The sequence below is a fragment of the Ranitomeya variabilis genome, chromosome 5 (assembly GCF_051348905.1).
Source record: "Ranitomeya variabilis isolate aRanVar5 chromosome 5, aRanVar5.hap1, whole genome shotgun sequence".
NCBI classification, from domain to species: domain Eukaryota; kingdom Metazoa; phylum Chordata; class Amphibia; order Anura; family Dendrobatidae; genus Ranitomeya; species Ranitomeya variabilis.
Genome location: NC_135236.1, coordinates 174,932,229 through 174,947,303, shown reverse-complemented (window position 1 = coordinate 174,947,303; position 15,075 = coordinate 174,932,229). Strand labels below are relative to the sequence as shown.

General features: G+C 46.5%; 1 protein-coding gene across 6 annotated transcripts in view; it reads right to left on the bottom strand.

Moving 5' to 3' along the window:
- Positions 1 to 15,075, bottom strand: part of TTLL13 (tubulin tyrosine ligase like 13) — a 128,047-nt gene that overhangs the window by 89,058 nt on the left and 23,914 nt on the right. For 3 of the 6 annotated variants that reach the window (XM_077263539.1, XM_077263538.1, XM_077263537.1), the window contains exon 2: positions 10,147 to 10,435. The exons of the other annotated variants lie outside the window; for them this stretch is intronic. In XM_077263539.1, coding sequence (XP_077119654.1) covers positions 10,147 to 10,415 — 269 coding nt within the window. In that variant the 5' untranslated portion in view covers positions 10,416 to 10,435. The remainder of the gene's footprint in view (positions 1 to 10,146; positions 10,436 to 15,075) is intronic. 6 annotated transcript variants of the gene reach the window in all.

Genomic DNA, 15,075 nt, shown 5'->3' with positions numbered 1-15,075 from the left:
GATGTTATTTTCCACAACAACTTGTGTTAAATATTGAGTCATTGACTTCTTATGTGCAAAACCTCCAGAAACAATTAACTAAGGTGCATGCACAAGTTTTTGCTTCTCTTCCAGATCCTGACAACACTGAAGGAAGTCACAAGTTGGAACCAGGTGATCAAGTCTATGTAAAAAGACACACCAGAAAGGCTCTTGAACCAAGATTTGACGGACCCTTCCAAGTCCTGTTGACAACACCTACATCAGTCAAGCTTGAAGGAAAGGCATCATGGATACATGCAAGCCACTGCAAAAAAGCAGTACAAAACTCATGATATTGATGTTAATAATGTTAACACAGATGTGGGATAAATTAGTTAGAGCCACGGATTATCTAGATGATCAGATTTGGGATATATTGGATATACTAAACACTAGTATAGCTGTACAGAATCAGCTTATAATAGTCATATACGTACTATTCCAGATTGTGCTCAAGGGTATCTCAGTATGCACAGATAAACTTTGTGTAATAGATGCAAGAGTATAAAGTTTTTTTTCTTTCTCCTTTATTCTTATGTTATCCTCTAGTGATTCTGATTAATATTACTGTACTAATTTTTGTTTTTATATTTTAGTATACTGCTAAAGAAGAAAATAATTTGCGATAGAAGAATTAATACTAGATTTGATTCTCTTATTAATAATATAAGTGTGTGTATGTGTAATACCAAAAATAAAGGCTTTGTCTTTGGCCCTATGGTAATAAATAAAAGGAATATGTCAAAGGGGGGAATTGTAGAGATTAGACTGAAAGAATCCATTGTATCTTTCTCTTGAGACGTCTGGCTTATCAGCAAGAAACTTGAGCAAGTTGACATTTCCTTTTTATGCACGCATTCCTTCTGTTATTATAGCCTTTTACCTACATACTAGAGGTTGTAAATTTCACAGTATAGATAAGCTTTGTAAGAGAATGTGAAATAATGAGCGCTTGTGCGCATGTCTGCAAATGCATAACTCTTTTTCTTTATAAAGGAGGGGTAAAGCCCAGAGAGTCAGACGCGCTCCTGAGCTTCCCCTGTATATGATCACACAATACTTTGTTTGCGTGTCATTTACCTGGAAGCTTACCTCCAGTAAGCCAGGGACTGAGAAGGACTTAACAGTACCAATGGTCATCATGGGATTACATTCTCGGCGGTCAATATCAACAATTACAATCCCTTGGGCCTCCAATTCTACCCGCCCCACTTTGATGGTGACCTCTTTATACCCCACTTGTGGCAATGGCTGACCATTACTGGCTATGATGGTGAAATCATCATCGGGGCCACGAGTAATGTCGGTGTCCTCCCAATAACGTCTATAAAGGATGTAAGGCATAGTCGTCACCTGGGAACCGGTATCCAGCAAAGCGTTCATGGAGATACCGTCGATCACGATAGGGAGAACTGGCCGCCCTCTGATGTATTTGGCTCTCCAATTTTGCGGGACTGACCGTCCTACTCCTGGGGGTTGGCCCTATGCCCCAGGGGTTGCTCATTTAAATGACAGTACCTTGCAAGATGGCCCACCTGGTGGCAGCGGCGGCAGATAGGTCGTCCGTCCCGATGAAAACGATCGTCGTCTCTACCTCTGGTCGACTGAACCCTCCTCTGTCGCTGCCAGGGGACATCCTCCGGTCTGGAAGCCAGCTGGATCTTCTCCTTGGGGGCCTCCTGCAGGGATTGGACGGTCCGGGCTAGGGCAGCAACGCTCTTGGTCAGCTCCTGCATCTGGAGGCGCTGTCCTGCAGGGGAATCATCTTCCAGGGTCTGGGCATCGGCCTCAGCGGAGACGGTTGCTTCTGGTGCCACCTCCTGGTGGTACGTGAGGGCTTGATGCCTGGGAAGTACGGCACGGCTGGGCTGTCGCTCTGGCAGCGCCTGGATGGCTTTGTCTTTGAATTGCGCAAAAGTCAGGTCTGGATTCTGCATGGCCAGGAAGTGTAGCTGGGCCCTTTGGTGACTGCACAGGAGCCCCTCGATGAACCACTCTTTCAGGAGTTTATCTTCATCTTGCATGCTGTTTGGGTCACTCTGCTTGATGGCCCGCAGTGCCTCCTGGAGATTAAGGGCATAGTCCCATAAGCTATCCTGCGGCCTCTGCTTGCACCCATAGAACGTCAATTTAATTTCCATAGCGGTGCGGGTGTCAAAGGTGGCTTTGAGCTTTGCAAAGACCTGCTGTGCAGTTCTCTTATCTGCGGCGGGCCAGGACTTCACTTCTCTCAGAGCCGCTCCAAAGAGTTGGCCGGTTATCCTATGGACTTTCTGAGGCTCCGTCAAGGGATAAAACTCGAGCAGGCTACAAATCCCTTCTTTAAAGTCAGTTAATGTATGGGATTCTCCAGAGTATCGCGGGAGCCAGGCTGCTCCGGGTAGGTACGGCATGGAGAAGGGCATGATGGCTGCTGTAGCCGCGGCGGTATCCGGCGGGCTGATGGGGGCGGCAAGCTCTGCGGCATCCGGCGGTGATACAAGGCCCGCAGCTGCGTCTACTGCGGGGCCTGGAGGTGCCCCTGCGGCTGTGGCCGCCGCCTCCGCTTCTCCCGAATCAGACATGGCCGCTCCTCCCCTCTGCTATCCTGGTGGAAGTCGGGGTTCCTCTTCCGGAGTCGGCACCTCACAGCGTCTCCTCGCTCCGCGCTCTTTTCGGTCGACTCCGCCCACGAAACTATGGTGGATTTTGGCGGAAACTTTTGGCGGCAAGCAACAATACACAGTCTTTGCAATAAATCACGGTTCAAGCACAATTCAGACACAGTTCCAAGGCACACATGACCTGACTCTTCAGGCTTAAGTAGATCCTGTTCGTGACGCCAAGTTGGAGCGCCCCCAGATGCAGGGCCGTGGGGTACTCGGTACCGGGCCTCTCTGTCTCGGTCCTGGGGTTGTCACGGTGGCTAGACCCGGTCTGTCACCCTGCTAAGGGGCGTCCAATGAAAGGTGTGATGGTGGTGCGTGGTGCAAGGCGCGATGAATAACGAGGAAACAGGGTTGCAGTCTCTTTACCGACGGCTTCAGGATCCGCAATCCAGAGCACTGCTAACAGGGCTGGCTGAGACCGGCCGGTCCGAAGGCACATCCAGAGTTCCCTTTACAGGTGGAAATCAGTGCCTACCTTCTAGCGCCTGTGTGTTGTAGTACCTCCCTGCTGAGCACCACGGGATAGTCCTCACAACTGTTGTGTCTGTTTCTGATGTTCTTTCTCTCTCCGTCCCCCAGATGATATGACTAGGACGCACCCGTATGACGGGGTAGGCCTGGAGTTATTCTGGGACCCTAGAGACGCCCCTCTCCCACAATTGCCTCCGTTGTCTTCGTTAGGTGAAAAAGGGTGAGACAACCAACCTGAAGTTAACTGTCCTGCCGTAGTTCGAAGTAATGCGTAGAGTCTGTTACTTCCTCGGTGCCCCGGCCACTGGCTATGCGCCTCAGTAGGATGTTGCCACGATCTTAAGGCATGACTCCTACTGGTTCTATTCTCCTTTGTACTGTGATCTCGCTTCTCACTTCTCCACAATAAACCTCGCTTCGTGTCCTTTCTAAGAAGCCTGCCATTATATCACTCAAGCACGGCTCCGTAACGATCTGTCCTTTTCGCTAGGCCGCTGTCAGGATCCCACCCCTGACAGGTCCTCTCCCGAACTCTCTCGGGCTGCTTTCTCCCTAACTTCCTGTCCAACCCCCAGTTTTACCAGAGCGTGAGGAGTGGCCTACTACATAGAACCACTCCCCCTGGTGGCCGGAGTGTGAAGTGTAGTGTGTGTGTGATACCTGGTCAGGTGAACTCCTTTAGTGCAATCAGACGTAACATCACTCCCCTTAGCGGCAGAGCGACATCACTGCAACGACCAGGACTCTGGGGCGCTGCATCCGCACACAACTATAATAATACACTCCCATAATCGTGACTTACTTCTAACAGGTAAACCCTGGCCTGTATATATGTCTGAGTTATTGTATGCATTCTATTACATTGCAACATATCAATATGGGTCCCCACAAGAATAAGTAAAAACCTATACAAATATGAATACACTTTCTGTTTGGATCACTGGTGGATTCTACATATATGTCCTCAACTGGGACTACACGAACGGGTCCTATGTATGTATACATGGGCTTATAGTTAGAAGTATGTTTACTTGCAATAATCTCCATCCATGATGTCATATGTATCTCTACTTGCGTTCTTTACTCCATAACGATTTTAAATGTAGGAACATGTATTCGTATGTAGTATCTCAGATTAGGAAGGTCCCACGTGGTACCCTTAGTCACTTTTCCGGTTGGGTTTTCCATCATTTCAATTTTAGTACTTCACGTATATTTTTTTATATGCTTTTTTATGATTTACATAACACAATATATGTTTTTGTGTTTATTTCCATAACAGATTTGGCTTGAAAAAGGCATGTGAGTGCATGCACAGTAACAGCTATCGGATCACAGCTATCAACACCGATAGCTGCTACTGCGCAGGCACGGTTGGTCACCATTTTCAAATTTTTTTTTCCCTGACTGGATAACATAAAAAAAATGTATTATTGCCACACTAACCATGTGATTATGCTGCAGCGCAGGTGCCACGGCCATCACCTTCCTTGGAATAAACAGATCCTCAGAGATATTTGTATTGTCCCCTTATCTATATATATAAGAGGCATCGTGATTACTCGCTAATCCCGCCCCCTGCACAGTAGATCCGCCCCCCTACATCACCACACACAATCCCGCCCCCCCACCACATTACCACACACAATCCCGCCCCCCACCACATTACCACACACAATCCCGCCCCCGACCACATTACCACACATAATCCCGCCCCCCACCACGTTACCACACACAATCCCGCCCCCCACCACATTACCACACATAATCCCGCCCCCCACCACATTACCACACACAATCCCGCCCCCCACCACATTACCACACACAATCCCGCCCCCCACCACATTACCACACATAATCCCGCCCCCCACCACATTACCACACATAATCCCGCCCCCCCACCACATTACCACACATAATCCTACCTCCTCACCACATTACCACACATAATCCCGCCCCCCACCACATTACCACACATAATCCCGCCCCCCACCACATTACCACACATAATCCCGCCCCCCCACAATATTACCACACATAATCCCGCCCCCCACATTACCATATGAGGCTCCGTCCTCACACATTACCACATGAGGCTCCGTACCCACACATTACCACATGAGGCTCCGTCCACACACATTACCACACGAGGCTCTGTCCCCACACATTACCATACGAGGCTCCATCCTCACATTACCACACGAGGCTCCGTCCCCACACATTACTACACGAGGCTGCGTCCCCACACATCACCACACGAGGCTCTGTCCCCACACATTACCATACGAGGCTCCGTCCTCAAACATTACCACATGAGGCTGCGTCCCCACACATTACCATACGAGGCTCCGTCCTCACACATTACCACACGAGGCTCTGTCCCCACACATTACCATACGAGGCTCCATCCTCACATTACCACACGAGGCTCCGTCCCCACACATTACTACACGAGGCTGCGTCCCCACACATCACCACACGAGGCTCTGTCCCCACACATTACCATACGAGGCTCCGTCCTCAAACATTACCACATGAGGCTGCGTCCCCACACATTACCATACGAGGCTCCGTCCTCACACATTACCACACGAGGCTCTGTCCCCACACATTACCACACGAGGCTCCGTCCCCACACATTACTATACGAGGCTGCGTCCCCACACATCACTACACGAGGCTCTGTCCCCACACATTACCATATGAGGCTCCGTCCTCACACATTACCACACGAGGCTCTGTCCCCACACATTACCACACAAGGCTCCGTCCCCCCACATTAGCACACAAGGCTCCGTCCCCACACATTACCACACGAGGCTCTGTCCCCACACATTACCACACGAGGCTCTGTCCCCACACATTACCATACGAGGCTCCGTCCCTCCACATTACCACATGAGGCTCCGTCCCCACACATTACCACACGAGGTTCCGTCCTCACACATTACCACATGAATCCAGTTTGCTATTGATTTTACACTGTGAATAAAATGTATTAGTATTATTCTGATTTTTAATTATTATTATTGTTATTAACTTCATTTTAAGTTAATTTACCACCTGCGTAAGCGCTATTGAATGTTGTCATTATTTACTTTAGTTTTATCACTAGCAGCTTTAATTAGATAGCAATGAGCATGCCGAGCGTTAGCTGGCTGGAAACAGCTAGTATACTTATACAGGGTTATTAGATCGTCCCTCAGTCGTCTTTTTTCTAGACTAAATAATCCTAATTTTGCTAATCTCTTTGGGTATTGTAGTTGCCCCATCCCCTTTATTAATTTTGTTGCCCTCCTTTGTACTCGCTCTAGTTCCATTATATCCTTCCTGAGCTCTGGTGCCCAAAACTGTACACAGTACTCCATGTGCTGTCTAAACAGGGATTTGTACAGAGGCAGTATTATGCTCTCATCATGTGTATCCAGACCTCTTTTAATGCACCCTATAATCCTGTTTGCCTTGGCAGCCGCTGCCTGGTACTGGCTGCTCCAGGTAAGTTTATCATTAACTAGGATCCCCAAGTCCTCCTCCATGTCACATTTACCCAGTGGTTTCCCGTTCAGTGTGCAATGGTGACATTGATTCCTTCTGCCACCTCTCAGCCCCAGTTTCTAACTTATCCAAATACATCTGTAGCAGAATACTATCTTCTCTTGTATTGACTGCTTTACATAGTTCTGTAGCATCTGCAAATATCGATATTTTACTGTGTAAACCTTCTACCAGATCGTTAATAAATATGTTGAGGAGATTAGGTCCCAACACTGACCCCCTGCGGTACCCCACTGGTCACAGCGACCCAGTTAGAGAATATACCATTAATAACCACCCTCTTCTTTCTATCACTAAGCCAGTTACTTACCCATTTACACACATTTTCCCCCAGACCCAGCATTCTCATTTTGTGTACCAACTAGTGTTGAGCATTCCGATACCGCAAGTATCGGGTATCGGCCGATATTTGCTGTATCGGAATTCCGATACCGAGTTCCGATATTTTTGTGATATCGGAAATCGGAATTGGAAGTTCCCAGTGTATGGTTCCCAGGGTCTGGAGGAGAGGAGACTCTCCTTCAGGCCCTGGGATCCATATTCATGTAAAAAATAAAGAATTAAAATAAAAAATAAGGATATACTCACCCCTCCGGCGGCCCCTGGACCTTAGCGATGTAACCGGCAGCCTCTGTTCCTAAGAATGCAGTGAGTTTAGGACCTGCAATGACGTCTCGGCTTGTGAATGGCCACGTGAGCGGTCACATGAGCGGTCACGCGACCAATCACAAGCCGCGACGTCATCGAAGGTCCCTCACTCCTCATTCTTAAGAACAGAGGCTGCCGGTTACATCGCTAAGGTCCAGGGGCCGCCGGAGGGGTGAGTATATCCATATTTTTTATTTTAATTCTTTATTTTTTACATGAATATGGATCCCAGGGCCTGAAGGAGAGTTTCCTCTCCTTCAGACCCTGGGAACCATCCAGGATAGCTTCCGATACTTGTGTCCCATTGACTTGCATTGGTATTGGGTATCGGTATCGGCGATATCCGATATTTTTTGGATATCGGCCGATCCCATCTGATACCGATACCTTTGAGTATCGGAAGGTATCGCTCAACACTAGTACCAACCTCTTGTGTGGCACGGTATCAAACGCTTTGGAAAAATCAAGATATACCACGCACAATGACTCACCTTGGTCCAGTCTATAGCTTACCTCTTCATAAAAACTGATTAGATTGGTTTGACAGGAGCGATTCCTCATAAACCCATGCTGATATGGAGTTAAACAGTTATTCTCATTGAGATAATCCAGAATAACATCCCTCAGAAACCCTTCAAATATTTTACCAACAATAGAGGTTAGACTTACTGGCCTATAATTTCCAGGTTCACTTTTAGAGCCCTTTTTGAATATTGGTACCACATTTGCTATGCGCCAGTCCAGTGGAACAGACCCTGTCGCTATAGAGTCCCTAAATATAAGAAATAATGGTTTGTCTATTACATTACTTAGTACTCATGGGTGTATGCCATCCGGACCCGGAGATTTACTTATTTTAATCTTATTTAGCCGGTTAAAATAGATAAATCTCCGGGTCCGGATGACATACACATACAAGTACTAAGAGAACTAAGTAATGTAACAGACAAACCATTATTTCTTATATTTAGGGACTCTATAGCGATGGGGTCTGTTCCACAGGACTAGCATCAAAGAAAATAGTAGGGCCGCACCCTATAATCACATCGTCTCTATGGACATAAGGGCGCACATCCTCACCAGGGGGTCCATCCCAGATAAAAAGTCCAAATCCAAGCTGAAGAAAGGGACAGCGCCACAGCGGATAGTGAAAAAGCAGCTCACATTTTATTCTGCCTCCTGCGGCAACGTTTCGGTCAGAAGACCTTTGTCAAGCACAGTACAAAACATTCCAACCACCATTATATACCCTTAGGCCCAGCTCATTAATTAACCATCTACCAATAGGGATACCATATAAACATAGAAAAAAACACATAACAATATAATTCACATATATACATATAAGAACAATTACATATGAGTAGCAATCATTACAACACCCCATCTAACATAGACCAACTAACCCCGATCCCTCTTTTGCATACATTCTAACCCAAGAAAACAGAGATAAATTCCTGGCACCTAAAATATAAACATACCGTGTCCCACCTATCAGAACAGTGCATTAGCGGTTGTCATGGTATTCAGCCACTCCCATAGGCGTGTTCATAGAAGATATAGCCCAATCAAATCTCTAAATCATATATCATATGACCGCACTGACCCCAGCATGCAATGCGCATCATTACGTAGGTCCAGATACTAAATACGCCCATAGTCCAAACGATATTCTCAACTGTGCATGTCCCAAGCCGGACCCCACCCATAGAGATCAAAGTCCGGCATATTAGAGCGCATGTCTATAGTGCCCAGAGATCAGGGAACACCAGTACGCATGTCCAAATATCCAATCAGTGTCCACATAAGGAAAGCCGATCACTAACGCGCATGTCCGAAGATCTCCTTCAGCGCTCCTATATTCTGCGCCTGCACACAACAGTGTCCGCACAAGGAAAAACCAATCATTAATGCGCATGACCGAAGATCTCCTTCAGCGCTCCTGTGTTCTGCGCCTGCACAAAACAGAACGCCAGTGCGCATGTCTGGAATCCCACTCCGTATCGACACAAAGAAGGCAGAGCAATAATGCGCATATCTAAGAATCTCCTTCAGCGTTCATATATGTGATAGGACAATAGTGCGCATATCTGGAAACCACCTCCAGCACTATTTCTTCATGTGTGCCATCAATGTTCCAACCATTATACTGGGACCTGTAACGAAAAACCACCTACATGGAGGGAAAAAAACCCTTCCTAATAATATAATGTGAGAAATATCACAATACTAAGATAGTAAATCACATAAAAAACGCAGCATGTTCATTAATTTTGCGGATTTCCCAATATATTATTGCATTGGGAACCTCTGGAAAAAACGCAAAAAATCCGCAAAAAAACACGAGAAAAATGCGAAAAAAACGCATGCGGATTTCTTGCAGAAAATGTCCGGTTTTGTTCAGGAAATTTCTGCAAGAAATCCTGATGTGTGCACATAGCCTAAAAGTGAACCTGTAAATTATAGGCCAGTATGTCTTACATCTATTGTTGGTAAAATATTTGAAGGGTTTCTGAGGGATGTTATTCTGGATTATCTCAATGAGAATAACTATTTAAGTACATATCAGCATGGGTTTCAGTAGGTGGGTCATCAGTAGGTTACTGTGCACAATCCTGTTGACAAGGTCCACTTGTTTCAATGAAAAAAAAGGGATGAGAGAAAAGATGATGTAACTAAAAAGCAACCAAAATGACACCAGAGAAAAAGTCAGTCTGTTTCTCAGATGGCAACCCTCACATTGATGTGTGACTGTAGCCCTAGGCACCTGTCCATAGTGAAGAGTCCAACATCTGCTAAACACCTGCGTTTTTTCTTCTTTTTCTTTTTAGACTGGTCTGTGGAGTCCGATGTGAAATCTGTTTTTGGCTTTTCAAGTTCTTGGTCCCAGTTGTTCTCATTTTCCCTTTCTTCTAATGGATTCGTTTGCTCGGTGTCCACAGTCTTAATTTTGGTTTCTTTGTCTTCTGGGATTGTTTGGCTCAGAATTTCTGCTTCTGACTCTTCCTCATCTTCTTCATCCTCCCCAGATTCATCATCTGATTCACTACACACATGGGTCTCCACTTTCATTGTGTAAGACAATACTTAGGCTGTAAAATAAACAGATGTTACCAGGGCTGCCACCAGGAATTTCAGGGCTCCATATTTGCAAAATTTTCGGGCCCCCCTAGAGACTCCACCCCAGCTGTGCCTCCACCCCTCAAACCTTCCAAAGTCCCACTGCCCAATCTTGGAAAAACTCAACTTCTGCACCACGTCTTGACCAATCACACAGTAACAGTTCCCATCGAACACCATATCACACATATAGCCATCAGCTTTTGTTTTGCCAAAAAGATTTTTCAATCCCCACCACGACAAGGTAGACCCTACTCTACACTAACCTATCCACAATTTGTTAATATATGCAGTACTCTTTTCAGGTATATATTTATTTATTTTTCTTTAAGGGAATGTGTCACATGCATTTTTTTTAAATGACCAATAAGACCACATACAAGGGACAAATACCAGCACACCATGACCGGACCACATATTACCACCACATAGTGACCGAACAATACCACATACAAGGGACAAATAGAGCCACACCATAACCAGATAACATATTACAACCACATAGTGACCAGATACTACAATACTGATCATTAATAAATAACCACAATACTAATATTACCAGAAGTGCCATTATACACAGGAGCGCTTTACATAGTATACAGTGTATAGTGTAAGTGTACTGGTAAAACAGGAACTTGTCAGTGACTGTCAGGAAAACCGCACTGCTCTTGCTCACTGAGCCAGTGCGCATGTCCTGAGTTGAACAAACTATTCTCAAAGATACCTGTGGAGCGGGGGCGGCAGCGGTGGAGATGCATGCTTCAGGCAAACAGGACCTGAAGAACGTGACTGCTGGGGGAGTGTCTAGGGGCGGAGACAAGCCCCGGCACTCCGGAGACCGGTGCTTGGGCTAGAGATGCCCAGAGAGTAGTCGGACAGACATGGGTCTAAACCAGGAGATGGCACGGTACAGGAGAGGCAAGACAGGGATGAGGTCAGTCACAAAGCAAAGTCTGGAAACCAGAGATAGCAGCACAGTACAGGCAGGAGCAACGGAACGGAAGGTCAAAGACAGGCAAAGGTCATAACAGAGAGGCAAAACAAGTAGAGTCAGGCAGAAATATCAGAAACAGGAACGGACTGGGTCATACACAAGCAAGCATACACAGGCAGACAGTATCCACAGATACACATGGGTAAGGAACTAAGCCGAGGTCAAAAGTATCACTGACAAGGGACAGAGCCCAATAGAGGCTATTTAGAGCCCTCCCAGAACCAGAGAGAGGTCAAAAGCATTAACCCCTGCAGCACAAAATCAGAACTCACATACAGACTATAACAGTGACATTATGCACAGGAGCTCTGTATATAGTGTCAGTGTACAGGTAATAAATGGATCAACAGTGAAATTATACACAGGAGCTCTGTATATAGTGTACAGGTAATACAGTGATCAGCAGTGATCTTATAGACAGGAGATCTGTACATAGTATTGAGTGATAGTGTAAGTGTACAGGTAATACATTGACTCATCAGTGACATTATACACAGGAGCTCTGTATATTGTGTCAGTGTACAGGTAATACATATATCAACAGGGACATTGTACACAGGAGCTCTATGTATAGTGTCTGTATACAGGTAATACAGTGATCACCGGTGTCATTATGCACAGCAGCTCTGTATATAGTGTCAGTGTACAGGTAATGCAGAGATCACCAGTAACATTATACACAGGAGCTCTGTATATAGTATACAGATAACACAGGGATAACCAGTGACAGGAGCTCTGTATACAGTGTATAGTGTAAGTGTACAGGTAACACACTGATTCTGCACTGACGTCTCTAGTTGAAGCCTTTCATCTTCGCTTTTCTTCTTTATCCAGCACAGACTGCCATCACTTCTTCCAACCAGGACTTGTCTCTGCATAAAATAATGCACAGTAACCGTATATACTCGTGTATAAGCCAAGATTTTCAGCACATTTTTTTGTGCTGAAAATGCCAAACTCGGCTTATACACGAGTCATTGCTGCTAAGGGAGGGGGGGTGGGGAAGCAGAAGACATCATACTCACCCTCCTGGTGTAATCACTACATATCAGTCCCTGCATCTCGGGCGCTGGCATCTCTTTTCCCGTCTTCCTTCCTGTGCTGAGCAGTCACATGGTACCACTCATTAAAGTAATGAATATGCACGCGCCTCCACTCCCATAGGCATGGAGCGCATATTCATTACTTTAATGAGTGGTATCACTGACCGCTCAGCACAGGAAGGAAGACAGGAAGAGAGATGCCGGCGCCCGAAATGCAGGGACTGATATGCAGCGCTAGGAGCGTGAGTAGGACTGGGGGAGGGTGAGCCATTCGATATTCACCTGTCCCCGTTCCCTCCGCCGCGCTGTGTCTTCCGGGTCCTCTGGCTGTGATGTTCAGGTCAGAGGGCGCAATGACATGGATAGTGCGCGCCCTCTGCCTGAACAGTCACTGCAGAGAGCCGGCGACGCTGAGGAGCAGCGGACAGCGACAAGAGGTGAGTATGTCATTTTTTTTTTTAATCACAGCAGCATTATATGGGGCATATTTTAATATGGAGCATCTTATGGGGCCATCATTAACCTTTGTGCAGCGTTATATGGGGCATATTTTAATATGGAACATCTTATGGGGCCATCATTAACCTTTTTGCAGCATTATATGGGGCATATTTTAATATGGAGCATCTTATGGGGCCATCATTAACCTTTATGCAGCATTATATGGATATATTTTAATATGGTCCATCTTAAGGCCATCATTAACCTTTATGGAGCATTATATGGGGCATATTTTAATATGGAGCATCTTATGGGGCCATCATTAAACTTTATGGAGCATTATATGGAGCATATTTTAGTATGGAGCATCTTAAGGGGCCATCATTAACCTTTATGCAGCATTATATGGGGCATATTTTTGTATGGAGCATCTTATGGGACCCATCATGAAGTTTATGGAGCATCTTATGGGGCCCATCATGAAGTTTATGGAGCATTATATGGGGTGTATTTTGTATGGAGCATCTTATGGGGCTCCTGATTTAAAATGGATATTCAAAAACATTTAACCTACTGATGTCTCAATTAATACTACTTTTATTGGTATACATTTTTATTTTTGAAATTTATCAGTAGGTGCTGCATTTCCCACCCTAGGCTTATACTTTTTTGTGGCAAAATTAGGTGCCTCGGCTTATACTCGGATCGGGTTATACTTGAGTATATACGGTATCTAGAGCACTGCTCCCAGAGCACATTCCCAAATTTTTCCCCAGCTTCTACTCTGCACCAGGCGAAGAAAAAAAAGCAACATAGTGCCACCCAGCATAGTAACCAGACCTCCCCCTCACTGAAAACATTAGCCTCAAATATAAAATACATCAGAGCAGTAATAATATCCCTTAATTAGCCTATGCAGTAATAATGTCCCACACCCTGGCCCCAATGTGTCTCATTCCTGGCCCCCATGTGTCTTATTCCTGGCCCCATGTGTCTCATTCCTGGCTCCCATGTGTCTCATTCCTGGCCCCCATGCGTCTTCAGCCTGGCTCCATATGTTCTCCTATCCTGGCCCAATATATCTCCATCCTGCCCCCATATGATCTCCCATCCTGGACCCATGTGTCTCCATCCTACAACCATATATTCTTCCATGCGGCCCCATTTGTCTTCATCCTGCCCCCATATGTTCTTCCTCCTGGCCCCATGTATCTACATCCTGTCCCCTGTTATTAACACCACGCTGGAGTCCTGCTCTGACAGGCAGGGTCTTCGGTGTGTCACTTCACTCACCTGCGCTGCGGTCGGTTCCTCTCTTCCCCATGCTTTGCATACTCTCAGCAGATCTTCCAGCCTTCCAGCCATGTCCTTAGGGCATGTGCTTGCGCTCTTGCCCTCTTAAAGGGCTCTCAAAGGGCTAGCGCATGCACTTGCTATTTCCTCCCCCGCAAATGGCATTATGTATATATTGCTTCTTCCCCACTGGGGAACCTTCCTGTTTTGCAGTCTATATTGTGTAAGGTTGCACACCAGTCCTTTGTGCACTCTTGTGCAAATCCTGCCTGCTGCACTCTGGTGCAGATCCTGCCTGCTGCACTCTGGTGCAAATCCTGCCTGCTGCACTCTGGTGAAAATCCTGCCTGCTGCACTCTGGTGAAAATCCTGCCTGCTGCACTCTGATGCAGACCCTGCCTGCTGCACTCTGATGCAGACTCTGCCTGCTGCACTCTGGTGTAAAGTTGCACACCAGTCCTTTGTGCACTCTTGTGCAAATCCTGCCTGCTGCACTCTGGTCAGATCTTGCCTGCTGCACTCTAGTGCAAATCCTGCCTGCTGCACTCTGATGCAAATCCTGCCTGCTGCACTCTGGTGCAAATCCTGCCTGCTGCACTCTGGTGAACATTCTGCCTCCTGCACTCTGATGCAGACCCTGCCTGCTGCACTCTGTTTCAGGTTCTGCCTGTTGCACTCTGATAAGAACTCTGCCTACTGCACTCTGATACAAGCTCTGCCTGCTGCTCCATCAAGTCTGTCCTTCTGGGTCCAGCTGCTGCGCGACCGTTGGTCTGTCCTGGAGTGGCACCTGGCATTCATCGGGAGCCAAGTCTAACCTCACCATCAGAGGCTCTAGTGA